This window comes from Corvus moneduloides, chromosome 21 (assembly GCF_009650955.1).
Source record: "Corvus moneduloides isolate bCorMon1 chromosome 21, bCorMon1.pri, whole genome shotgun sequence".
NCBI classification, from domain to species: domain Eukaryota; kingdom Metazoa; phylum Chordata; class Aves; order Passeriformes; family Corvidae; genus Corvus; species Corvus moneduloides.
The window spans coordinates 5000828-5028110 of NC_045496.1; the positions used below are offsets into that span (position 1 = coordinate 5000828).

The following is a 27283-nucleotide window of genomic DNA, read 5'->3' on the forward strand; positions in this document are numbered from 1 at the left end:
TAGGAATAAAGCCCGGCTCTCAATGCCGGACCCCGCGCGTGGCTGGGGGTTTATTTCTTTCCCCACTTCTCCGATGGACAAACCTTTTTCTTTCCCCTGATTGCATTTCACTTGCAGCCCCGTAACAAAGCCGTCACCTCCGCCGCCACTCCGCTCCAGGGAGACGAGTTACAATTACAAATTGCCACCACAATTAGTGCTACTTCTTAGAGAAATTAGAAAAGGGAGCGGGAGGCTCGCGTGCGATTGATTGCTATTCATCCTGCTTTACGGTGACCTTGCTCTGGAGACGATGATATTCCTTCAGCCTGGAAACCGGGATTTAAAAAAAAAAATTAATTGTAAATTAACAGTAATAACACACATTTCCTTTCAATTAATTTAAGCAGAATGAGGGGGCGTGAAGAGCAGGCGTTTGTTAAGGCCTGTACAGTTTAATTATTTTTTTTTTCCCCCACAAGATAATGTAATTAATTTATCTTAGAGGAGTCGGGGGGACATGGAGGATCGGGGAGAACAAAGCAGTTAACAGGCAATGGAAAAATTAAGAGCCCATTATGTAAATGCAGCGTGTTTTACAGCCCTGGAGTTGGGGAGTGGGGGGAGAAGGGGTCTGAGAAATAAGTAAAATAACGAGGCTGGCTGTGCTAGGGAAGGCTGCAATTAAGCAGGGCTGGTACTGGGGGGGCTGGTGGCACCCCACCGTTCAGGGGGAGCTTGTGCAGGGGGCTTGGTTCACCCCCAGAGCCCGAGTGAGGAAGAGGAAGAGCCCTGGGGTGCTGGGGGCTTTTGCCCCCCATCGGGGAGGGTCCTGCTCGACCGCACAGACCTCAGCGAGTTGATGTTGATGAAGCCAGTGGCATCGGCAGGCTCGTAGTCCCCTTGCACGTTCATGCTGCGGAGAGAAAGGCACTGTCACTGCGATGGGATTCCCGGGAGGAATTGGGGCTGCCCTTTGGGAAGGGAGAAGATGTGGGGGATCCCAGACCTGGCTGCTCTCAGCTGCTGCTGCCCCCTCATCCACTGGTGGCTGCAGGGGGCTCAGGTCAGGGTCCCTGCCAGCCCCCAGGGAAGGGCACATGGCTCAGGAGCAGCTGTCCCCAGGCTCCACAGGCCCTGCCAGAGACACAGCCCGAAATTTCCCTCCTTGGTCCCTCATGTGCATCAGCACCCTTCCTCCCCGTGCTCTGGCACCACATAGGGATGTTCACCCTGTTCCAGAGCAATCCTACAGGTATGGCTGTCCCAGAGCAGGCTCTAGAAAAGGGATGGGATCCTGGGCAGGAAACACTGCCCCAGGCATGAGCAGGACTCCAGGCAGGGACAGCCCCACACTGGTGTGGGGGTTTATGGACCTGGCAGCTGATTCCTCGGCGCAACACTGAGCACATTCCCTTCCCCAAGGCAGCAGCCACCCACTGAATCCCAACTCTGACAGTTTCCTACATCCCCAAAACACACGGCTCATTTCCCAGAAACCACAAACCTTAAAGGAGGAAGTGGAGGGAAATAAAGAAGAAAAGAAGAAAAAAAAAAAGAGTTTACAATGATTTTACCTCCCCTGACGAGCTACAGAAAAACCTCTGTGCTTTTATTTTTGCTCATTCGAGTGGTTCTGACCTGCTCTATAATTACGTTACTTTCTACCTACTGTGCAGAGGCATTTCCACACAGCTCTGCCTCTCACAGCTTTCTCTCGGGTTCCTGTGACGCCGTCACTCAAAGGCTTTCAAACCAGCGATGTAGAAATCAAAAAGAAAAGGAAAATGGTTGGAGATGCAGGGAGAATAAGTGCCCCTGTTTTTCTCTCCCTCTCTCTTTTTCCTCCGTCCCATCCCCCTCCCATCCTCCTTTTTTTTCTTCCCTCTTTTTTTTTTTTTTTTTTTTTTTTTTAATACTTTATTCATTTAATCTCTCCAAGTAAGAGTGCAAAGCATAATGAAGGGTTGGGACGGATTATTAGGAGCTGTTGATTTTGAGGGGGAGGGAAGGGAGGAAAAAAAGCCAGAGAAGAGAAAGAGAGAAGATAATTTGACATTTACTCCGACTGATCTAAACTCATTCGGGTGTATTTATGGCTTATAAAGTGTTTAGAGAGATTGAAAGGGGTTGAGGGAGGGCTGAGAGGGGACCGAGCAAGAGAGAAAACAACACGAAAAAAAAGGGAAAAGCAAGAGGGGAAAAAACCAATATTGACTTGAAAACATGGCTCGTGCTTCGGCTGGGCCCGTGGTGTCACCTGTGCCACTGGGAACGGGATGGGATGGAGTGGGATGCAGTGCCACTGGGAATGGGATGGGATGGAGTGGGATGCAATGGGATGGAACAAGGTGGGATGGGATACTGCAGGGTGGGATGGGAGGCTCGCTGTCGCCCCTCCTGTCCACGCTGACCTCCCAAGCTGCACTCACCTCACTAGCTCCTCGTTGTAGAGTGACCGTGGGGACTCCCTGCCCAGGATGTAGACCTGGCCCTTGAAGACAGAGAGGCGGACGGTGCCCACCACCGACTCCTGCGAGCGTCCGATGCACTCCCGGAGGAACTCACACTCAGGGCTGTGCCAGAAGCCTGAGGACATGAGATGGGGTCAGCAGGGGCTTGGGGAAGGCCAGAGGGGCCTGGGATCCCAGGTGGTACCCCGGGGCATCCTAGGGTGGTCCCCAGGCTAAGTCTTGCAAGGGTAATTTTCAAGGGAAGGGATACAGTTGCAGGACTGGGAGAGGAAATGAGATGCTCAGACACACAGGTTCAGCCATGAGGGATGGAGACCTCATGTGTTTCCCTTCTCCTTGGTGGCCCTCAGGATCTCACTGGGAGAAGAGGATGGAACAAACTAGAAATGGGCCGTGGGGCCGTCGTTGTTCCAGCTCTGCTGGGCAGGGCTGATCATGGAAATGAAAAGATTCGTTAAGGAGGTATGAAATTACCCCTCAAAACTCACCACTTTGGGAAGGCCAGGTGGAGACAGACAGATGGACACAGAAATGGGGGGGGATCAGCTCCCAGCCCCCCAGGAAGGGGATGAGCCATTCTCCCCTGGGATGGACAGAGAAGGGATCTGCCCCAAAGGGCCAACCCCAGCCCATGGACTCTGCTCAGGGGGATGCAGCTCCACAGCAGTGCTTCACCCCCCAGCAGCTTTGGGGAGGGAAACCCACTCAGCAATGGGGGTCCCAGTGGGGCAGTCACCCCAGTGGTTCCCATTCCCTATCCCAGAGGGATGCAGAGCAGAGTGCTCCCCCCAGATCACACAGCCTGGGCTGACACGGGGGCCGCATCGGGCTGTGCTTTGGGGCACAGGTGTCTCGGCAGCCCCAAGTGGGCTCCCCACCTTCCCAGCCCCCCCAAAGTCAGTGAGGCTCAGCTTGTCCCTGCTGCTGCTTGTGGGGAAGTTTGACTTGTTCCCACTCTGGTCCCAGCATGAGGAGCTGGTGGGACACAGGGAACCAGTGCTGGCACCCCTGGAAAACACCATCTAACCCTGCTCCAGTGGGGATGGCAGCCCCTGGCAGCCCAAATCCCCTGGCAGCCCAAATCCCCTGAAGCCCAGGCTGGGTGTTGGGGTGATGTGCAGTCATACCACGGCTCCCCAGAACACATCCTGGGGGAGCAGCTGTTGGTATTGCAGGTGCATGGCGGGGCTGTGGTCCTGCCTGCCGCCCCCATGCCCCCTCCAGTCCCTAAGCAGGGTTATTAGCCAGGGAGTCCTCGGAGACCGGGAATAAAGCCTGGGAGATGAAGAAGGAGATAGAGGTGGAGAAAGAAAGAGCCCATTCACTGCCCTCCGGTCATCCCCAGGTTTTATCTCTCCCATCTCGCACCGGTGCCCTCTCACCTTTCCCTTCCCAGCTGGGCTCTGGGGCCAAAGCCATTAAAGAAACAAACAATTTCTTTTGTTGTTTGGCCTCGCCAGCCCCTGAGCAGGGCCGTATCCTGCAGCCTTGTCCCCGGGGTCTATGTGGCCCTGCTCCAAGGCACAGCACCACAGCCCTGCAGCCCCTCACCACCAAATCCACCTCCCTGAACTGACCCCCCCCAGCTGCTCCACCATACTATGGCCGGGGGATTGGGGACCTCTTCCCAGGGGGTTCAGGGAGCCCTGTCCTGAAATCAGCACTGCCATGCCAGTAGGAATCCCGGCTCCAGGCAAATACACTCCTTTTTTTTGGTAACCACCCTCCAGGTACAACTCTTCAAATATCAGGATGGATGTAAAAATCCCTGTAAAAATAAACCCCAGACACATTAAAATAATAACCAGCTGCTTGAGTCCTGACTCTGACAGCTCCAGGTGGGAGAAAGCATCCCCCCCCCTCCCGACCCCCCACTGCAGACACTGGAAGCGATCCCCCCTTAATGACCTTCCCACCATCCTGCCCTAATCACGGCGCAGGCAGGGGGACAATGGCATTTCCGCACCTGGGAAGGACGGGAGCTGGCTTCAAAGCCACCCCTCCACAATGGGATCAATAGGAACAGGGGGAAGATAAACACTAATTCTCCTAAAAACTGGACGAGCTGCAATAATGAGGTGTTAAAGGAAGGTGAGCTTGAAAGCCTGGCCTCCGGCACGGGGGACCCAGGGGACCCCCGGGTGCTTAGCGTTGGGGTTGTTCCTTGGATTCAGGATGGGCTGGCAGGGAAGTCTAGGACCAAGCTGGAAATCCCTGGGGATTCAACATGTGGAGCCAGGGAAACAGCAGCCTTTGCCTGGCAGAGGTGGGGAGGGAGAATTTAAACCATGCTTCCCTGAGTGGCTCTTTAACCTGGTGGCTGCACAACAAGTGAGTGGTTAGGAATAAACAAACAAACAAACAGGTTTATGCCTGAACAACAACAAAAAAAAATAGTCAAAATAAAGGCAGCCCAGGTCAAAGTCTAATAAAAATGGCCAGAGGCAAGAATGGTACCAGAAAATGAATGAGGGCAGGGGCTGTGATCCAAGAGGAAGGTGACAAAGACCTCTGTGGCCCCTGTCAGGCCCTAAAATGTGATTTAAGCAGCAAAGGGGCTCAGGCATTAAATGCCAGGTGCTCAGTCATTAAATGCCAGGTGCTGAGAAAGATGCAAGAGGGAATGTCCTTGGAGGGGAAGGTGACAAGCACTGGCACCAGAAACTGCAGCGGAGAAAATAGCCTGACCTGGTCCTACTGGATCTGCTGCTGCCCAAAGCCTGAGCTCCCACAGTCAGGTTATTTCCAGGGTATCTTCCCATGGAAGATCCCATAGGAATCACGCCAGCCCTTGTGGTTAGAAACATCTGAAAGGTGATGGGAGGAGGAGCTGGGAGGCTGAGAAATCAGGGCCTGTAGACAACAAACGTTTGGCCATGGGGCAGGAATCTCCCTGGTGTGGGGCCTCCAGGATGACAGCTCTGAACCAAGGACCCAGCTGTGGGCAACAGGGTTTTGAGACCACTTAGGGCATTTTGGGCTAATCCTACTTCCTTCAATTTAGCACCAGGGACTGGGGTCGGGGTGGATCCATGGAGCAAACACTGAGCTGCGACCTCTCAAACTCAAGCCATGATCTGGAGCTGCAGCTGCTCCACAGGAGGAAGGACACAGGGCTTCACTGCTGTCCTTCACTGCCGGGGTGAGCCGGTATCCTCTCATCCCTTACAGCTCCCAGCCCTCTCCAGGCAGCGCTGTCCTGTCCCAGACCGGGAGCCCCAACCCGCAGTGCCCCTGTGTGGGCTGTGCACCACATAGCAGAGCCGGGACCCTCCATCCCCCGGCACCTCGAGAGTCCCCTGTGCCACACTGCCAGGGCACAGGGACAGCTCTCCAGCTTCAAATCCTGTGGCAGGGTTTGAAGTTTGAAGTTTGGGTGCCCCATATCGCAGTGTGCACGAGGCAAAGGCAGAGGTGGAAGGGATTGGAGGGGAGAGCTGGGGAAAGGTGACACGAGAAGGGGCAAAAGGATGGTGAATTACATCTGAATGTGCTTGTTGGGATGAAGTGGTGGCATGGGGCTGGGAGAGATGCCATGAGCAAGCCCTCATGGAAGATGGCATTGCCTCCCAGAAGCAGGCATGGCACTCCCTTGGCAGGAAAGCATGCAGAGCGTGGGGTTTTGCTCAGCCCAAACACATCTTTCTCCCCAGGAGCAGCCTCAAAATCCACACCTGGACCTGAGTTTTACAACCAGTGGCACCTGCAACCTCCAGCAGCAACGAGGGAGGAGGAAGGCTGGGAGGCTGTTGTGGTGGCAGGACTGGACTGTACGTACCATTGTACACCAGCTCCGAGAATTTCAAGGAGAGCCCCTGCTTGATTTTCCGCACTTCCCGATCCATGGTGAAGGCCTCGATATCTAAATGCGCATGGTATAGGATCGTTCCTGCTGGGGTCTCATAGATACCTAGCCATTTTTCCAGGCAGGGGGAAAAGCAGAAAAAGAGAGAGAAACGAATGAGACCAAAACTGTCAGCAAATGACAAAAAATAATGACTTGGCTGACAGAAGGAGCCGTGGTCGAGCGCATTCAGTCTCAGCTCGCTGTAAAATGCATCTGTCATTATATTCATGCTGGGGCCGAGACAGTCCACTCCGCACCTTGCGGAGAAAATTTCTAGATTCCCCTCTTTGAAGAGGCACTCTGACGAGGCTAAATGACAGGGTTTGGGAACCGATCCCCCCACCCATCCATGCCCAACGGTCTGCAGCTGAAAACCTGTAATTAACAGAACGAGCGGGGCACAGGCATGGGGAGCGCAGGGCCTGAAATACCCTCCTCTCCCCTCGGCTGGCGAGAAAGGGCCCCGCACATCCGCTGGGAAGCAATGAGGCTACCTGGGGGCTGGGAGGGCAACCTCTTTTGGGGTTGGCAGGGCCCCCCCAGTCCCTTTCTGCTGCCCCCCCCCCGCCCCCCCCCCATTGCACAAGGCCTGGGGGTGGAAGATGCTTAATTATTTCAGCAAGCTGCTCCTTTGTTCCAGCCGTTCAGAGCTTGTTTTGTGCATGATGTGGTTGTTTGGTGTTTAAATACAAGTATGGACATCCAGTGCTCCCATCCGTGTTGGATGCAGGTGGAAATGCTGAGCTGGTTTGGCAGTGAATATGTGATGGGAAAAGCTGTAACCTGTCCACAGGCAGGGCTGCTCCACCAGCATATCCCCGTCTCCTGCCTGCCTACAGGGACGGTCCCTTCCCAGTGCTGGGCATCTGCTATGACACACTCATGGGAATGGCAAAGGGCACAAAGGAGCCCTGTAGGAAATTGTACCCTCTGAAAGAGATGTGCCCCCAAACAGCCCCAGCCCCAAGAGAGGCTGAGGGGAGCCCACAGGGCTCAGAACTTCACCAGGCTCTGCTCTCTCAGTGCCTTGGAGAGTGACACAGGCTCAGCACTTCACCAGGTTCTGCTCTCTCAGTGCCCTGGAGAGTGGCACAGGCTCAGCATGCCCTGTCCCAGTGTGGCCACAGTCCCACGGACACAACAGGAGCCACAAGCGCAGCCGCCCAAGCCTCTTCCATCAGACCTCATCCCAAGCAGCGTCCACGATTTCAGCAACCTGCAGGCACATAACAGGATCCGACCGTCCCAAAGGAGAGCCAACCCCTCCTCCCCAGCCACCCCAGTGATGCTGCAGCCCAGTCCCTGGGGCAGCTCAGGTGCTCACCAAACATCCATTCCCTCAGGGCTGTGGGAGCAGACAGCCGAGTTAACACCAAACGCCAGCTGTCCCCATGGGCACGGCAGGGGCACAGAGAGCTGCTCTTTGTCCCCTCCAGCCCCTGACTGTGGAGCTGAGCCCACCACTAACACAACTAATATTCCCTCTCCTTCCCCTTAGGAGATGTTAAAGCCATTTTAGACTGAAGATTTGGGTACATGCCTTGACCCCCACCTCCTGCCCATCTGCGGGTGCTGGAGGACAGGACCAGAGAGTGTCAGCTGGGGCAGAGGGGAGGGCAGCTGACAGCCACTCTGCAGCCTCGCCGCTGCCGAGGAGACAAGAGACACCTTCAAAGTGACACTCGCAGCATCTCCAAGTGTCTATTTTCATCTCCCCATGTTTACAGGAAAAAGACAGAGGTGTCAGCACTGCAGCCCAACGATGCTTCAATCACCCCATAATTACTGCTGGGGAAGGGGGGACCAGAGCAGGGGGGATGTGGAGGGGGGCAGCCAAGGAGACAGCTGCCGCTACTTAAAATTTTCTAATTTGTAACCTCGGCTGTCACTTCACCTCCATCCGAGCAATTTTGCTGCGCTGAGTGCAGGCTGTCACTCCCGACGTCATCGTGGGACAGGAAGGGATGTGGTGCCTTCCCGAGGGCAGTGCTGTGCCCATGGGAAAATGCTGCCCAAATGTCTACCCCTGGTCCAGGTCCGGGGCTGAGCCTGGAGGCCGAGTTTGGCCTGGTGTGTGTTCATTGCAGGGAAGGGGTTTTCCACTTTCCTCCTCCATCAGCTCAGCGCATCCAGAGGAGGAAAAGGAGAAAGGAGGAGAAAGCCAAGGGGAGGAAAAGCCCCAGCCGACGGCAGCGCTCAGCTTTTGGCAGCGGCCGCCACCCCTCCTTCCCTCTTCCTCCCCACTGATTTCAATTACTCCACTTAATTAGCCCCCCTTCGGAGTTAAAAAGATAATTTGATAATGAGGATGTGAAAGGGAGGGAGAGGCAGGGCTGTGCTCCTGCAGCCCAGAGCCCCCGGCCCAGCCGTGCCCCCCGACCGGCTGGAGCGCAGCTCCTGGCACCCTGTAATTAGCCACCCTCCTCCCACTAAAACAAATATGGCAAAACCGAGTTAATGGGGCTTAAAAGGCTGGTGCGGGTGCGTTCCATGCGCCCCTCGCCCATTAGGCCTTAACGAAGTTCAATTAGGAGCTTAGTAAAAATCAATGCAAATGAATTTATCTCTTCTCTGACTTCCTGGGACTGGAGGATGAGGGAGAGAAGGCACCTTCGCTGCCACCTCCATGACAGGGAAGGCTCTGGCCACGCTGCTGCCTGCCTGTGCCTCAGTTTCCCCTGCAGAACCCCAAATCTGTGGGGCCACTGCACACTGCTGGGATTTAAGTGATTGTCTCCTCCAAGCCCAGCTCCCATCTCCTGCACCATTGATCCTAAACCCATTTTGGGTCCAAAATGCTCCAGGCAGGGGTAGGGTCACCAGGGAGATGGTGCAAGTACCCACAGCACCCTCCTGTTCCGGCCTGCTCCCATCCCAGCTCTCCATCTCTCCCACAGAGCAGATTTCTGGGAGGTTTCTCTTAATCCCAAGAAGCCAACCAGGGGCAGGATCCTGCTCAAAGCAAGGGGGGAGACTACCCCAAGGTCTCATCCCCACGGGGAGCCCACCCCAAGGTCTCATCCCCGCAGTGCTGTCCCCAGAACCCCTACTGCTCCCGCGTCCGCACAAACATGGCAGCGATCACTTGGCGATGTCACGCAGGAGACAGACATGACAGTTAAATGGGGTTTAGAGAAATTATTAAATGCTGGAAGGGTCACTAGAGCCTGTCAGTGGCTCTTAAAAAAATAAAATAGATTTTGACAAATTACTCAGCATCCTGCATGCAAATGCACAGGCTGGCGCGTGCAGGTTGGGGTTGGGGTTTTTCCTGCCTTCTTTTGGTGTTAATTTGATTATTCAAACCAAATCAAATGATTTGGGGATTTGTTTCTTGCCTTTTGCAGTGGATGCCGGTGCCCTGTGGTGGGGAGGAAGACCGCAGGCTTAGTCTTACCAAGATATTTGCTGTTGTCCTGCGCAGAGGGCAAGTTTAAAGAAAGGAAGCATCTAATTAGGTATTAATGAGATTTAAGACAAAAGATTTGGAGTAAGGAGTTGGGAAATGATGCTGAGCCACCTCCTTACTTAGTTTTGCACAGGGCAGCTCTCTGCCTCCAGAGGTTTCCAGTGAAACTGATCCCAATGGAAGATCAATATTAGGAGTCATGGCCTCAAAAATGCGTAGATAAATCAAATATTCGCTTTTTTTACAAAAAACCAAACAGTAGCTTGCATCAGCTTCCTGTGGTTTGTACAGGTATTAGAGAGTCTGGCATCATCCAGGACCTTCCATGAGCACCTCTCCACACCAGCCCACAGCCTGGTGTGTTTCCCACTGGGGTCAGGTCTCACTGGAGGCACTGGGACCCAGGGCTGGTGCCAGCAGTGGCAGCGAGTGGGCAGCTACTGTCATTAGAGAGCAACAGGAAGTCCCTGTCAAAGGGAAATCTCTGCCAAAAACTGATGGGGAGGGAAAGGTTGAGGGCTGCTGGTGTGACCTGAACCAAAGCACCCCAGGATTACTGAGCACCCACCATATCCCACCAAAAAGTGGTTTTCCCACTTTTTTATCTTTTTAGGGCAGGGTGGACTCACCTCTGGACTTCATCCCAACGAAGCGATTCTCCACGATGTCGATGCGCCCGACCCCATGCTTGCCCCTGTGAGGAGAAGGGAGGTTGCAGCAGTCCCAGAGTGGGACACAGGTGGCTGTGAAAAGTGGGTCAGAAGGGTGGGCAGTGGGGAAAAAACCCCAAATGACAGCGGGCCAGCCCCTGAGCAGCACTGCAGACCATCAGTAGAGACCTCAGATAAGGCACGTGACAAGGAAATTGATTTTTCTCCCCACCAGTGCCACAGGCAGCTGTGGCACCCAGGCCACTGGAAAATAAACTGGGCAAGGAGACAGGACATGCCACAGCTATATTCCCAAAGTAATTTTAAAACCACTTAATAACCATTTAAAAAGTGAGCTACATGGAAAAGTTCATTCCCATTCACCACCAGGAGGATGAAGGCAGAGAGACAGAGGAGGCTGGCCAGGCACTGGGTGGTACTTAGGAGGAGTGGGTGCCCTCATGGGTGCTGCTGTATTTTTGGGAAAACTCCTGAGGATGGCTCTGTGCCAGCAGCAGCAGAAGCCAGGCATGGGGTGGCACAGGAAAGAAAACCCCAAAGAAGCTGCTGCTGTGGAGACAGGAGTAGAAAAGGGCAGTGAACCTGGCCAGCAGGTCTCCATGGCCCAAAAAAGTCAACTCTCCACAAAAAAGGGACACTGAGCCCTCTCAGGGAGGCAGAGTGAGGCAAGATGTGAGAGCAGGGGGTCCAGGACTGAGCTGGGACAAGTAAAGGGTGCCCTGCAGTGGGCAGGGCAACTGGGGCACACAGGCAGCCCAGAAAATTTTCAGAGGGCTTCTTAATTCTCTTCATGCACACTGAGCAAAACCCTGGGGTATTTATACCCTCGTGCTCCTGGCCGTGGTGCCCAGCTCTGCTTCCCGGCATTTATGGTACAACTGGGACACAACTGGGACCATCCCATCGCTGACCACCATCCCTGGGCTCATCAGGACGTGTCTTCTGCTAGCATCCTGCTTCCACCCCACCCTGGGTACCCTGGGGATGCTGCCCTTGTCCCCTCTGCCAGCCGGACAGGCTGGCACTCACGCGATGTCGTTCAGGTACACAAAGAGCTCCAGGGCTGAGGAACGAGTGGCTCCATCCCCAGTGTTGGTGACCTTCACTGGGACACCTGCAGAGGCAGGGAGAGAGGACGGGCAGGATCAGCCGGTGTCAGGATCCCCCCGGAACATCATTCCATGGGCGTTAAATAGATGTGACAGATATGAACTCTAAATAACTTCTTAAAAAGGCATATCCAAGCTGGTGCGAGGGGGAGGCGAGGGGAGGGGGACCCACCTCGGGAGAGGAGCGAAATAAATAAATAAGAAAGGCCATAAAAACGTCACCCCCCCTTTTCCTCTCTCTTCTCCCTCTCTTTTTTTTTAGGGCCTGTGAAATTGCAACCAGGCCCTTAACTAATTGAATTTCACGCTCCGCAATTGTCTTACAGCGCAGCACCTTCTGTCCCACCAGCCCTTGCCGGGGAGGGGGGACAGAGTGACAAATGTGTGCTCCCCCTCCTTCCCTCGCCAGCATGGGGGGTGTCTGGGGGGGACCCCCACACCGGGGCACGGCTGCTCGCACACGCACGCACACGCACCCCGCGGCGGGGTGCTCCCCGCCATGAATTAATTATTGCACCTTTTCTTTTTCCCCCCCCCTTAAATTTTTTTTTAAGGGCGCCGGGCAGGAGCAAAGCAGAGCAGGGTGGTGGGGGGGATGCTGAATAGAAAGAGGCATTTTTCTTTAGCGGTGTGAAATGAGCAATAAATGTATTAGGAAGCTGACAAGGGGGCTGCGGGGCCCACAAAGAAAAGCGGTGCGGAGTTGGAGGCTAATCCCCCCTCCATCTGCCCTCCTCATTACCATTTAACGAACTATCAGTTGCCAATCAGCCTCAATGCCTCCCTTTCTAGTCTTTATTATATAGGCGCCTGCAAGAGCCCTGTCTAGTGATGGGGGCTGTCAGCTCCCCCCCACTGCCTCCCCCTTAAACCCCCTATTTTCCAGGGGTTTATAAACTCAGTTGTAAATTGCTATTAAATGTAAACTCGCGGCAATAATGAACCTTAAGCTGCTTCTCGGCGCAGGCCCCCCCACCCCGCGCCCTCCCCTCGCCCCAGCTCTTTCTCTCCGCATCCTCCACCGGGATATTGGCCAGGGTCCGCTCGGCGAAGAGCCGACGTTGTCGGGGCTGTTGTTGCTGAAAGCTGCTTAGCCTTTGAAATAGTTAATAATTAGATTAAAACTTCAAATAAATTAACTAGGAGCTGAATGGGCTGCCGGGAGGGGGGCTGCTCCTCGCAGGGGGATCATTATAATGGAGCAGGAAGGCTAGCAATGGGGAGGCGGTATCCCCTCCCAGCGGGGTCTCCCCCCAGCCTGTGCTAGGCTCGCCACTGCTGCCAGGATGGATGGTGGCACGGGAATGGCCGTGGCTGGCAGAGGTGGAGATGCTGCTCAGTGTCCCCTCTTCAGTGATGGCTCCGGGGCTGTGCTCTGCCGTGTGTCCCCAGGGATGTAATGGAGCATCCCTGTCTCCTTTATGATAGCATCACTTCTGCTGGAGTGTCTCCCCAGCTGTTACACTGGCCAGCATCACCTGCATGTCCCCAGAGCCACCTGAGTGCCACCTGCAGGAGAGGGGACCCTGTGCCCACTGCACCTTGATGGTGGGTTGAGGGGGCTCAGACCCCTTTCCACTCTCAGGGGGGTCCCAGAAAGCCCCTGAGATCTAACCAGACCCTCTGCACACCTCAAAGAGCCCTGGTGTGCTGCAAGCACCATCCTCAGCCCCGATGTCACGAGTCAGGGCTCACCCATCTGCCCCCACCCTGGGGATGCTCCCAGCTGCCAGGGAACCCCAGTTCTGGCTGGGAAGTGGGGCTTGTCTTGGGGGCCCAGGGACGAGGGTCTGGCAGCAAGGAGGCTCTTACCCCGCTCAAACTTGATCTCCAGCACGTCTGGGGTGTCGGGAGAGTTGGCCGGATCACAGGTCTTCGTGTAGAGCCCGGGAGGAGCCTGGTTCTGCAGGGAGAGGGAGAGAAGAGGGACAGTCAGTGGCATTGCCATGGCCAACACTGCTGGCAGCCCCAACCCTGGAGCGCACGCCCCATCCCAAAGCGCATCCCCCATCCCAAAGCACAGGACCAGCACAGCACAGCACCGGCGCTTACCGGGGGCCCTGGGAACAAAGGGGTTGGCAGAATCAGCCAATTTTTCCCCTCAACTTGATCTCATCTTTTCCTCCAACGCCCCCACAGCTGGAGGCGGGATGGCTGCGGAGAAGCAAGTCAGGCAGGGAAAAGCAGGACGCTGGCAGCGAGCGGCGGGGCGGGCGGGCACCCGCGTGTCCCCGCACCACGGCCGGGCTTATTCGGCGCTGACCGAAAAAACTAATGAGGAGGCCTGACCCCAGCAGGTGCTCCCGGCACACCGGCTCTTTCATGGTGTCCCCGGGGTTAATACACACGGGCGAAAATAGAGCAACAAAGCAAAAACCCATTTCAGAGCACATCAACCTTTATGTATATTTTTTTTTTTCTGAGATTTATAGGGAAGAGGCGTTTTATCTCCATCAGAGGCAGGCCAGCAGAGGCTCGGGTGCTGATGGTGAATTGCTGCAATTGAAGTGCGTGCCAGAAGAAGCGAGGGGAAATATAATATAAAAAAGCTTTCCGTCCCGGAGAGCAAATGCTTTGCAATTTCACGTGGCCCCTCGGCACTCACCCATGATGCGACTGCACAGGCTGACCCCAAAATACTTTCAAATCTGTGTTTGCAAAGTCCTGTCTCCAGAGGGACTCCCCACCCAGCCACAGGTCCAGGAGGTGGAGGGGGAATGGAGGCACAGAGTGCCCAGGGCATGTGCAGCACCATGGAGAGTCAAGCAGCCTTTTAAAGGGTGGCAAACTGGTATTTCCCTGCCAAGCCCAGCTGGACAGAACTGGAGCTCTGGGCATCTCTGGGCAGTGGGGCCCTGCCTGCACCCACCCGCCCAATGCCTGGGCCATGCTCTCCCTGTTCTTCTTTTCCTTTTTAAAGCCCAGACTTCTGCTCACTTAATCAAATCATGGAATAATTTGGGATGGAAGGGACCTTTAAATGTCCCTTTTCCTCCCTTCTCTTGCTTTCCAGCAAGGAAAAAAATGATAAGGTATAAAGCAAGTTAGGAAAAAAAGCCCCGTAATAATCCAACCAAAAGTGATTGCTCTAAAAAAATATTTAAGCTTTTTAAAGGGAAAACTAATTTCTCTACAGAAGAAGTTTTCATCAAAAATGTTTCCAGACAGGCAATAAGAATTTTAGTGAAAACTTCCATTTATTTTGGTCCAAATGTATTTATATTTGCTGGATCACTGCCAGCACCTGAGGGAAGCCCACACAGCTGCAAGCACCCCATCCCACCCTCCACACTGGGGGGGGGGGGGGTACCCCTTGCCTCACCCCAAACCCCGGAGCACACATCCCAACACCAGCCACAGCCAAATCCTGGGAATACAGACATAGCTTCCCAAGCACTCACTGCAGCACCCCCCCTCAGTTCCCACTGTATGTCATTTTTGCCCCTTTCCCTCGTTTTAAGGGAGAGGCGCTGGCAGGCAGGCGCATCTCCCCTGTGCCCCCACGCACAGATTACACGGGCTGTGGATTTCAATTTTATATCGTCTGCCCTTTCCTAGCCCTGATCACACTTATTAACTAGATGAACCTGTGAGAGATGATGAAAAACTTTGAGTTCAAAAGGAAAAGATGGAGGGGGGTGGGAGAAAAGATACGGGAAAGTATTAAAAACTCTTTACTAAACATTGGAAGTCAAAGTCAGGTAGTTTCCAATTTTCCGAGCCAACTATGAAAACCCCTATTAAATAAAATAACTAAATAGAAATAAAAGTGACATTTGGCTTGCATTCCATCATTACGGTGCGAGCCTGTCCTCTTTTTATTCTCTCTCCTAAAAGCACAGTTCAAATGACAAATAGTTTGTTGCAGTGTATCAATGCCTTCTATTTATCCCTCCCCGCAGGGGGGCTAGTCCTGCGATGTCATCTTTAAAGGGGAGAGAGGAAAAAAAAAAAGGGGGGGAAAAAAAAAGGAAGAGTGTGTGGAAAGTGAGAGAGGGAGGGGGGAAGAAAGAAGCAAGAAAAACGGGGCAAGAAGAGAAGAAATTGGAAGCAAATGGTCCATGAAGTAAACCATGATGCAGAGCTATCGATGCCGCAAATGGTTTATTCATCCGGCTGATATTGTTGTGCCCGGGACTGAATGAACTCTTTCAGAGTGCCATATGAAGTTAAAGCAAGTAAATTTCTATCTTTCTCCACATTAGCTGCCTCATTGCCCTTCAATCGGGCCTCACAGAGGCAGAAAATAGCTCAACCATCTGCTTTCAAATCCCTGCGTTTGGCAGGTCCCGAGGGTTTGGGGAGGGGAGCCCGCCGTGCCTGGCACCCCGGATCTTGCCACGGCCACCTTGTGCCCAGCACCGCTTCCCGGGCCGGGGAAGGGGACAGCAGTGACAGAGACAGCAGTGACACCGCGCTCCAGGAAGCCACCTCCCAGCTCTGTCACAGGGTGAGGTGCCCGAGCAGAGGATGCTCAGGGATGGGGTCAGGGCACTGGTCAGCCCCATTTCCAAGCTGGTTTTGGGAAGGGAGCGGGCTTGGCAGAGCCTGGGTAGTGGGGATCTTCCCCGAGAGAAGAGGACAGGTGCTGGGTGCGGCAGGGTGGGTCAGGACGGGTGCGGGTCAGTCCGTGCTACCTTCAGCTAAAAACATGAACACCATCCCGGTGCCAACCACTCTCCGGGAGGCGGAGACCCCACGGGAACCCGGCTCTGCAAAGCCTGACCCACAGACACCCCTCTGGAGGACACCAGAGGAAGAGCGGGACCCCCTCCCCACCTTCCTCCTCCTCTCGGCCCCTCCGCGGGAGCCGGCTGCGGGCACGGGGCTCCAGCGGCTCCGCTCCCTCTCCGCCAGCCCTCCTTCCCCTCTTCGCCCCGGGCTGTCTAATTAGAGCTGATGGATAGTTTAAATAGCGGCCGGGCGCGGTGATCCGCTGGAGCATGAACAGCGCAGGCAGGGCCAGCAGGACCACGAGCGCAGCTCGGAGCGGCCGGAGATGTGGCGCTGTCACGGGCAGCGCCCGGCCGCAAGTCCCTGTCGGCAGCCAGAGCTGGTGGCGCCGTGGATGAATTGCTCCACACCACCCACCCAGCGGGAGGTTTCACCCCACACCGCCCACGGATAGCGGGCTGGGAAAGCAAGGAGGGCTGGGCGAGCTGCAGGCACGGGCAGGGGACCCGAGCTGCAGGGGACACCCCGAACCTCTGCCACCCGCCACCAGCTCTGACTCTGCCGCCAGCACCGCGGCTGTCTAATTGCTCCTTTATTGCTGCCCCGCGACGTTGTCCCCTCCGATGTCACCCTGAACGGTCCCTTCCCCTCTTCACGCTGGCAGCAATTAACGCGCCGGGAGAGGCGGAGGGGCCGGGGCGGCGGCGGAGCCTCCCCGCACACACGGGCGGCCCTGCCGTGAAATTTCCAATTAGGCTGCAAATACACGAGACGCCCCCGGCCCCGTGGCTGCCGTGCTGGCACGGTGGCCGTGATCGATTACCTTGGGGTTCTCCAGGATCCCGGCTTCGTAGCTGCAGCAGGCAGGGAAGGAGAGAGAAGTCACTGCAGCACCTGCAACTTGCAACCCCAAAACCCACCCAGACGAGACCCCCGCTCCCACCCACCCCGTGAGGATGGACATAAATACACGTTATGGGATTTCCAGGGCATTTTAGCAGCAAGCCTGCAAGGAGAGCCAGGCTTAGGAGAGCCCAGGAGATGGAAGCTGCCGCATGGAATGTGGACAACTGGATAGAAAAGGAGGATGGAGGATTTGGAGTTGCCCATGGTCAGCATACGGTGGGGCAGCCTGGGACAATGGATTGCAAAGGGCTGTTCTGGACATGTAGGATGGAGGGGACTTGGGCCCCAGACCCCGGGTCCTCACCTTGTAGGACCTCCTCACCTGCCCAGCTCCTCACCTGATGTGCATTAGATTCTCATCCATGCTCCAGGGCGTCTGAGGTGTCACAGGCACTGGGATCCCATGTTTCTGCCGGGAGGAGAGTGGGGGTAAGACAGCCTGCAGGGAAAGCCAGCCCTCACTGACACTGGTTCCCAGCAGGAGCAGCCCCAAAACCACGAAGGCACAACCCATGGCCACCAGCAAGGCAGCACAGAGCAAGGTGGACTCCTGTGTTCCTGACCCTGAGCAGCAGCAGCTCCCACCACAAGGGCCACCTCAACAGGGACATCAGGGACACGGTATGGCTGAGGAGACAATGGCTGCCCCAGCCCTGCCACAGGCTGAGAAGGGGCCCCAGAGCACCCCATGAATCCCAGAGATGGAGACACCAGCACAGACGTTGTCTACTTTTCCTAGGTCCAGGATGGTGTAATGCTCTCATGTATGTGGTGGGATGGTTGGGGTCTTCTTTGCAGGGCCAGGAGCTGAACTCAATGATCCTGTGGGTCCCTTCCAACTCAAGATGTTCCACAATTCTATGATTCCCCCAGCCAGGCTTCTCAGCAAGGGGAAGTGACACAGGGACACAAGTCCTCAAATCCACAGGATGCTCTAGAGCCTAAAGAGGGCTAATGCTCTGTCATGGGGGGAGAGCAATGCATCCCCACAGCCTCATGCAAACACGTGGTGAAGCAGAGACACCCCAAGCAGGCGGCAGTGTCCCCCTGAGCCCGGGCACCTCAAGCACACCATGCCCAGGGATGTGTGGCCCCACACCGGCTGCCTCCCTGGCACGATGCAGCGCAGAGCCCGGCTCCCTAACAAGGTCACCAGTGTGCCCATTTATCCACTGACATTTCAGTGGGGGAAATTGCCTGTGAAGACGAGGTGAATTCGTGGGGGAATTAGCGGGAAAGGTGATGGCAGCAGGCTGACAACTGGAGCCAGTGGGGACATCGCCCACCCTGCTGAGACACTGAGCCACGATGGGCTGGCTGTGGGACAGCCACAGCAAGACAGGGATGGAGACAGCGGCTTCCACTGTGCCTTGATGTGTCTGTACAGCCTGGACATTGCTGGGCAGCTCTGGCATTTCAGTGTCACCACAGCAGGGACATCAGTCAGGGGCTCAGCCAGGAACAGAGGAGCAGGGGCTGAGCGGAGGTTTCTTGTTTGCCAGGAAGGGGGGAAGGAAATGCTTGTGGTTGTTACATCACAGCCCTCAAACCATCACCTGAGGTGGGAACAAGGTTCTGAGATCTCCTAATGTTGCAGAGGGACTGACTCAGCCCTGCTCCTGGGGGGACATGGCCTCAGGCTCTTGGGTTCTGATTTGCTGGTCCCCCACTATCATTCCAGTGTAGGGCCCACTGGAACCCCCCAATATCCAATCTAGACCTCCTCTGGCACAAGTTAAGGCCATTTCCTCTTGTCCTATCTTGTACTTGCGAGAAGAGACCCACCATTGGCACACCCATCTCACCTGGAGTGTACAAATCCATCTTTCAGACCTGAATACCCAGAGATCCTGAGCTGACTCGTGTCCTCTGCCAGCCCTCTCCTGCCTCTGCCTCCTCCTGGCAGCTGGGGAAGCCAGTGCTCCCCAACCCATCCTCACCCCATTTCAAAGAGCATCCTCCAAGTCCAGACCCAACATCTACTGAGCCTAGGCAGCCGTGGCTGGAGCCAAAGGTGCCAGGACCAAAGCGGGATTTTGTTCTCAGCATCTGTCTCACCTGGCTCTGTCTGTGGCAAGGCTAATCCTGGAGCAGCATCTGGGAGAGCTTGGCTGTTCTCATTAAGGTGTGTGAGGATGAAGCAGCCAGTGGCAGGGATTTGCTGCCAGAGCAAGGCTGGCTCCAGCCCCTGGGCAGCAAATCCATGGCAAGAGCTGTGCCATGGATCCTCACTTTCCCTGGCACTAATGGAGCCCCAAACATCATCATTTTACAATCCCCCAGCACCAAGGTGAGCACATCCAGGTGCTCAAAGGACCTGGCCATGCATCTCCCTCTCCTAAGGATGAAAAAGAAGGGAAACCACCTTTTTTTGTAACAGATAACCAGAGACTGAGAAGTACTAAAAGCCTCACCCCACAACCTTTTGCTCTTGGAACGGGGCCCCCAATCCATTTCATTTCTCTTTCCCCCCCTTCCAAACAAACAAAACAATCCCCACAGCCAAACAAAACCCCCAAACCCAAAACACATGTTCCATTTTCCATATAATAAAACCACAGTGCTCTTAATAACTCCCCTATTTGACAATTTGTTTGGCAACATATGGAAAGCTCTCGTAAACTCTCCCCTTCATAATACAACGGCAGATGGCAAACACAATCCTCAACACGCCGCTCTCTCCCGGCAGCCCTAAGGGGCTCAGAGGGCTCCTCACCCCATGCCACATCCCTCCAGCTCCACACCTCGCCTTCCCAGAGATTACCCAGGCAGCTTCGATGGCAGCTATTTAAAAACTGAAGCAATTTTCTGGTTTATGCACAGAGCTGACTTTTCCCTTTTGATTGATTGAGCCGAGTTGTCAAGCATTTCCATGAAGTCACTAAAAAAGAAAGGTACCCTGGTGGGCACATAAAAACCTGATGCAAAACTTCTAATGTGTTTTATTGTAACTTGTACTTCAAAAAGGAAGGGACAACAAAAGTGAATGTATTTGCTTTGTCTGTTATGCAAGTCAGGGAGTTGGGACCCGTTCCCTTGGAAAGCGGGTTACCATTAATAGCCAGGTAATTATGAGGCTTTTAGAAAGGAAAGAGAAAAAAAAAAATAGAGGAAAGGGGGGCAAAAACCCTGACCAGGAGGCTGCAAGGTGATGCTGCAAGGATGTTGTGCAGGATGTGCTGCTGTCACCCGCCAAGTCATGGTGAGCGTCCTGTGGTCACCCTGAGCATCCTGTGGTCACTCCAAGAATCCCATGGCTACCCTGAGCTTTCACAGCCACTCTGAGCACCTTTTGCTGCCCTGGGAATCTTGTGGCTACCCCACACCAGCTCCTACCTTGGCATAATCCATCAGCTCACGGCGCCCAGGGAAGCGCTGGTAAAACTCGGGCAGCCTCCATGGCGCGACAACCTGGCAGGAGAGCAGGAGCATGAGATGAGAAGCCCCCATCCCTCTTGTAGGCCCTGGGTCCCCTCTGCCCCCCTGCCAAGGAAGCCAAGACTCACAGGGTGTTGTTCCCCCAGCTGAAATTTAATCTCCCAGCACAAGGTGGGAATAAACCAAACCCCGACCCTAACCAGGCACTGGATGCAAGGGGGAAGCAGGCAGCATCGATTATCCAGCAGCTGCCTTGGTACTGTTTCCTCTGTGGCCTTGTGGTGTTTGGGGTAAAAATAGGTCAATTAAGGATCATTACAGCCCCCTGAAATGCCAAAACGTCGCTGCGTGCAGCTGGTGGCTTGTTAAAGTGAGGCAGGGCCATTTGCATCGGTGTTAAAACAGAATTCCCACCAGCTGGGGAGAGGCCAGGAGCCTGGCAGGGGGGAGGCGGGGGATGGTTTTGGGTGCCTTACCTTGATCTTGGGACACAGGGCGTAGCAGGTGAGCTCAAACCGAACCTGGTCATTGCCCTGAAACATGAATGGGAGGCACTGAAGGGTCACCCCAGCCCCGGGTGTGGCAACACACACACGCAGCCTCTGAGGAGCTGCTTGGCTCCACTTGCAGCTCTCCTGGTGATATTGGAAACCTTGGACACAGAGGGCAAGCATCCTCTGTCCCATGGGATCACTCCTGGTCCCTCTCCATGGCTGGTTTGAACCCCAAACCACCTTTCCTGTAGCTCCTGACAGCTGTGTGTTCAAACCAGATTTGGGTATTTTTCCCCCAAAGGCATCAAAGGACACAAAAAGGAAGAGGGCAAGGTGGGGGAACGACCGCAGCGAGCAGAGGGATGCAGCAGCTCATAATTAAATAGCACAGAACCTCCCTTTACCTTAATTGGCCCTTGCTGATTAGGTCCCACTAATGAGTCCAGGTAGATGGGAAGGGGCAAGGAGCAGGAGCAAGGCTGGGAATTACGAGCACTTCCAAGGGAACAGCACTCACTGAAGCCTATTTTCCACCTGCACCAAGGGGCGCAAGGACCCCCAGTTCCCTCCCATCGGCCTGGCCCGGAGGATACATTTACACCCGGGCTGGGATTCCCGAAGGACTATTGCACACAGGCAAGTACATCCAGCAGAGCGCTCATTTCCCTTACAGGCCCAAAACACGTCCATCTGCTCCGGCAGCCGGGACACCCCAGATGGTCCCATTTAAGACTCCGCAGCCGGGTCGAGTTACCCGCAGTCAGTCCCTGCCTGTGCCCGCAGCTAATGGCTTGGGGAGGGCAGCCACCGAGGGTGCCCCTGCCAGCAGGGACGGCTGGTGGCACCTGGGAGCAGAGGGGACACCGCCGCACTGGGGATGTGTTACTCCAGGGCGCCTCTGAGCAGGGGCTTTCAAGAGAGGCCTGCTGGGGACGGATGAGATGGACAGAAAGGGGTGCAGGAACCCGACTGCAGCAGAAGAGAGAGTTATTGTAGTCATGTAGCCCCCCCCAGCTGCCCCTCTGCCCCATCTCCCGGGTGCCGGCATGTCCCTCGGCAGTCTCCTGGCTTGCATTTAACATCCCCCTTCTAGCAGAGTCCCCACCGTGGGGACCCCAAACCCGTTGCCATTCCCCAGGAGGTCACCTCCCCTTACCCGTGGGCACGGGCTGTGGGACGAGGAGGGAGAGGCACCCGGCAGGTCCTGGGTTCACCCACTGAGCCCTCGCCTGCCCCAGGTGTCCCCGCCCCGGGCTGGGTAGCGGCTGCCGGTGCCAGGGGCGACCCACGGTCACGTCTCGCAGGTCCCACGCCTCCACCACGCTCCCCGTGGGGGATTCCCCCTGTCCAGGAAGGGGCTGGCACCGAGCATCCCCTTTCCGCGGTCTCTGGCTGCCTCTAGCGGCAAAGTGTCCTCCCTGCGGCCAGCGGGGCCAGCGGGGATGGGGACAGGGACCGGAACAACCGCGGTAGGGACCGGCACTGCCGGGATAGGGACAGGAATGGGGACAAGGACCGGGAGAGCGGGGGATGGGGACAAGGATGGGGACAGGGACCGGGACAGCCAGAACTGGGGACGGGAATGGGGACAGGGTCTGAGACAGTCGCACCTATCCCAGGATGCCCCTAACCATTCCGGGTTGTGCTGGCTCAGTCTCAGCCGGCTCCTGGCCCGGGAAGCCGCAGCATTTTGAAATTACTGGCAGAAACAGAGCGTTCAGCTGTGACTTCAGCCTTCCCAACAGCGAGAAGGAACCGAAATTGGGCACAGAAATCCCAGAAGTGAGAAGGAAGTGTTGAAACACGGTTGAGTTTTGCACAGTCCCCAAAAAGCACCCACAAAACACCCCGTGCACCCCTCCTGGCACCCACAGCTTGGCCTGTACACTCACCAGCTCCCCCATCCAAGCACCTCGAGCCATCCCTGCCTGGTGCCCGTGTGCCCCCTCACCTTGCCCGTGGCCCCATGGGCGACGTACTGGGCTCCCTCGCGCTGGGCGATCTCCACGAGCTTGCGGGCGATGCAGGGCCGTGCCAGGGCCGTGCCCAGCAGGTACCGATCCTCATAGAGCGCGTTGGCCTGGACCGCCGGCCAGATGAACTCCTCCACGAACTCCCTGCTGATGTCCTCGATGTAAACCTGCCAGCACGATGGGACATTCCTGATGGGAGCGTTGCTAAGGGGGGAACCCACTCCTCTGGAGTTTTAGGAAACGTGCAGTGAAAAGTCTCTTTGTCTCCCTTTTCCTAAATGCTGCTAAAAGGCTTTGGGGCAAAACCTCTGGAGAAGGGATTTCTCACTGGCACGGTCCCCTCTCCAAAGGATTCACCCCCATGGTGAAGAGCGGGGAAACTCAAAGCCCCCAGAAGCAGGGAGGGACACCATTACCTTCTTGGCCCCCAGTGCCAGTGCTTTCTTTCGTGCTGCCTCAAAATCTTCCTTCTGCCCAATGTTGGCCTGGAAAGCAGGAAATCAGCAAGACTCAGTACGAACAAGATCATAAAACCCAGTGCAAGCCCAGTTTGGCACAGGGCATCATGCAAGGCATGACAGAGCCCATGCTGGCTGGGCTTAAGGCTACCCAGGATGAGCAGGAAGGGAGTTCCACCCCCCGAGACGGGTATCTCAGGGCCATGACCCCTTCTGCCAAGCCCCTTGGCTCTGTCCTGATTCCCTGCCTTCATTAGCAGAGGGTCATTAGCTGGCAGGGACAGGCTGTGCCACACAGGGCTGGCAGCTCAGCAGAGCAGCAGCGGGCTGGGCCATGGTTAACCAGAGCGAGCAGGGTCACCGCACACACCAGGACACGCCTTGCTCCCCCAAGCCCCCCCCAGACCAACAGCCCAGCACACCCTCCACCCCCAGCCCCTGGGGACAGGGTTCCTGTGACAGGGCTCAGCTCAGAGCTCACCAGGTAGGCGACAACGTCGTAGCCCTGCTCCTTCAGCCACACCAGGATGCAGGAGGTGTCGAGCCCCCCACTGTAGGCAAGGACCACTGTGCCCTTGGACTGAGCCATGGTGCTGCCAAAGCAAAGGGAAAGGGGGTCATGATGCCACCAGCCACAGCATCAGGAAGGATCAGCTGAGCCAAGAGCCCTCCCAGGCTGCCAGGAGCCAGGGCAGGGCTGGGGGCAGGAGGAAAAGCCACAGCACTGGGACAGTGTCCAGGTTGTGGCTCTCAGCCAGGGACAACACCCTGTCTGTGCACCAACCTGTGAACCCGGTGGCGGCTGGGCGATGGAGGAGGCCAGGGCAGCCACGAGGGCTGTTTTGCTCTTACCTTTTCTCTGTGCTGGCAGAGCACAGCCTGCCCCACGCTCTGCAAGTGCCCTGCAATGCCGGGGAGCCGGGGCTCAGGCGCAGGCGCCCGGCTGTGGCAGAGGCACAGCTCAATGCCTTGCTCTGGCACGACCCGGCACGTCCCGGCCGTCTGCAGAGAGCTGCCACCGGCTCAGCCCCCAGTGCCCATCAGTGCTGCCTGGCCTGCGCTGGCTGCAGGACTGCGGGGCTTGGCAGCATCACCTAGAGCCCAGCCCAGCCCCAAGTCTAATTAACGCTCACGGGGCATTTATTCTAATTGCGCTGCACGTGTTTTCTGCCAGCACAAAACACCTACGTGGGGATTCAGTGCCCCTCACCCTCCAGCCAAGGATACCGAGGACTTCAGCCAACAACAGGAGATGGTGAAGGACGCAGCAGCCTGGATCTCAGGAGAGGGTTGGGGGTCCTGGGCAGGAAGGGGCTCCGGACTGTCCCTGCAGTCGCTGGGCCAGGCTATGAGTCCCAGGGCCCCACGAAGAGGCGATGCCAGCTGACCCTTGGCCGGGGGAGGCGGATGGCAGAGCCGGCCAAACCCCGTCCCGAGCAACTTTCACACTGCTGCTGCCAAGTCAGCACAATCCTGCTCCTGCAGGCCGGGAAGGCGCCGTGCCGGGCCGCTCCAGGCTGGCCCACCCAGCACCTCTCCCAGTGGGATGCGGTTATGCCGGGGTGTGCCGCAGCACGCCGGTCCTGCCAGCGAGGTGTGGAGCCAGCACCCCACGGGGCACGGCGTGCAGCCAGCCAGGGGCAGGCTCTGCCCCGCTGCTGCCAGGTTCTTGCTGAGGAACAAAGGGGTCTGGCGGGCCCGTAGCCTCCCTCCGGCTCCCCGAGCCTGCCCGTGCCCGTCAGGCTGCCACGCAGGCAGCGCCCGGTGCCCAGGCTTGTGCAAGCAGCATTTCCCTGCTCGTGGGGCCCTGTGGCTGTGCCAAACTGGGTCCCTGCCAAGCGAGGTTCAGCCGTCCCTTCCTCACCGGGGCATTTACAGGAAGGCAGTCGCAGTTCCCAAAAGGGCCCAGCCCAACCCTGACGCTGTGCCTGCGGCTCCTTTTGAGACAGCTTCCCTCCTTTACTTCTAAACTCTTCCCCGCCGTGGCCACCAGCATCGCTGTTGAGGTTGCCAGGCTGAGTAAGCGCCTCTGAGACCAGGCGCGCTCGCTCTACAAGTGGCCCAGCAGTGCGATAGGGAAATGCCTCCAGCTCCTGCCTGCTCAGACACGTCCCAGTGTCGCAATGCCCGAGGGGCCTGGGGGCACCTTGCCCTGGAGACGCATCCTGCATCCCAGAAAGGGGGTGGGGCCACCAGCATTCCCAGCTCTGGAAACAAGGCTCGTGCCAAGCCCGCCTGCCCAGGAAGGGAGAGCCCCGAAGTTTCAACGTTCGGCCGCAATAAATCAGAGCAAACAAAGCTCAGTGAAGGGGAACGCGGCGGGACTTTCTCAGCCCTTATTATTATTCCGTAGCAATTTCCGTGTGAGTCGGGGCAGGGATTTTACTGGAGAGACTGGAGCTGCCCTACACCAAAGGAACACCGTGCATTCGGTTTTAAACCCAAGAAATAGATATAAAGAGGGCGGGGAATAAAAAGACTGAAAGTTTGGTAAAGAGAAGAACTGTCTTCGCCAGCCGGGCTGGAAGAACAGGCGGGCTGCTGCCTGTGGGCTGCAATGAGGCAGCCAGGAAAGTCAGGGACGGGCAGGAGGGGCAAGGACAGGGGCAAAGGCAGGCAGGAGAGACAGGAGCAGCCTTTCCAGGGATTCGTGCAGCAGAGGCATATGCTCACTGGTACTGGGGTTTTCCTCACCATCACTCCTCCAGCTCGTGGAGGTCTCATCCTGCCCTCCAAAATCCCCAGAGCAGAGCAGAGAGAGCACAAGGTGGTGCCAGCTGAGGTCTCAGTTCGCCTCCCTGAGGGCGGCCAAGGGGCCCCTCAAGGAAATGGGACTCTCTTGGAAGCCCCCCTCCCAACCCAAACTGAGCTAGGAAGGGCTTGACTGCAGTGTGCACAGCGCTGGGAAGGTGCTGGCACCCCACTGCCCTGCTCCAGCACCCAGGGGTGGGGGACACCCGTGGGTGGGTGGAAATGGGACAGACAGGGTGAGGGGACATCCCCCAAGGCAAAGGCCACTCTTTCCCCTCTCCCCCCCATGCCGTGCCCGCACTCACGCACTCCTGGTGTCCGGCTGCCCTCGGTGCTCTGGTCCGGTGCCTGGAGCATCCTCCCCCCTCCTCCTTCTCCTTTATAACCGGGCGTAGGCAGGCGGAGCCGCCGCAGGACAGTCCCCCCTTGGGCACGGTCCCCGGGAGAGGTCCTGCGCTCCTCCTGCCCGCGGGGTGCCCGGCAGAACGGGGGGAGAAGCTGCCCCCGGGCCGGGATGGAGCCAGTGCCCAGCCCCAGCATGGCTGCTCTGGGTGCTGCCACTGCTGTCCCCCCACTCCTGACCTCCTCAGCAATCTCCACAGAGCACCCAGGGGTGTCACTGGGGGGACTCCACAGAGTCAGCTGCCCCCAAGGAGTGGGACAATGGGGCCAGAGAAGAGACAGTGCTCTGCAGCACCTGATTTTCCCCCCTGGACCAGCAAGAAGGGGGAAGGTTGGATTTATTTGCACCTCCATCAGGAGGCGATGCAGGAGCCAGGGTGGGCAGGAGGGGACAGGGCAGAGGGTTGTCCATGGAGCCAAACTCACCTTTCCCCCTCATACATGCCCAGAGCACCCCAGACCCACAGCAGACCTGGCTTTGGAGGACAGGAAGGCTCCATCCCAAAGGACAGAGATTTTTAGGGGAATCTCAGACAAGTGCAGCAAGAGCCAGCTCCAGCGACAGGATCTGACCACAGAAAGTTCATGGCCACCATCAGCCTCTATGGCCCAGCCCTGGTGACCGTGGGCTCATGTTTCCTGGGGCCAGCACCTCCCATCCCACACCATCAACTAGGACTGAGACAGTGCTTTGGGAGCAGTCTCCATGTTCACCATGTGCAGAGAGGCCACATCCTGCTCTTGCTGCTTGAGGGACT

General features: G+C 56.5%; 1 protein-coding gene across 6 annotated transcripts; it reads right to left on the reverse strand.

Moving 5' to 3' along the window:
• ASS1 (argininosuccinate synthase 1) lies at positions 1-26490 on the reverse strand. Of its 6 annotated transcripts, none has more exons than XM_032130973.1 (15): positions 26433-26490; positions 23854-23965; positions 23331-23399; positions 22893-23081; positions 20924-20980; positions 20406-20480; positions 17408-17478; positions 16987-17017; positions 13302-13392; positions 11410-11494; positions 10339-10403; positions 6232-6363; positions 2412-2568; positions 830-895; positions 1-308 (listed from the first exon to the last, which is right to left on the reverse strand). In XM_032130973.1, exons 2-15 carry the CDS (start codon positions 23959-23961, stop codon positions 254-256), a joined length of 1251 nt encoding a protein of 416 aa, XP_031986864.1. In that variant the 5' UTR covers positions 23962-23965; positions 26433-26490; the 3' UTR covers positions 1-253. The 6 variants fall into 6 exon arrangements, with proteins under 6 accessions (XP_031986864.1, XP_031986860.1, XP_031986865.1 ...); XM_032130969.1 differs by having other exon boundaries at positions 26429-26482; XM_032130974.1 differs by lacking the exon at positions 26433-26490 and adding an exon at positions 24600-24711.
• Between the last annotated feature and the right edge of the window lie 793 nt (positions 26491-27283).

What these genes read in the sequence shown, in the direction of transcription:
- ASS1 (XM_032130973.1), bottom strand. Translation starts at nt 23,961, where the DNA reads ATGGCTCAGTCCAAGGGCACAGTGGTCCTTGCCTACAGTGGGGGGCTC. An exon ending in GGAGATCAAGTTTGAGCGGG is followed by an intron (nt 11,495 to 13,301) that starts GTAAGAGCCTCC and finishes CTGCCTCTGCAG; the next exon opens with GTGTCCCAGTGAAGGTCACC. An exon ending in GTGTACCTGAACGACATCGC is followed by an intron (nt 10,404 to 11,409) that starts GTGAGTGCCAGC and finishes TTCTCCTCACAG; the next exon opens with GGGCAAGCATGGGGTCGGGC.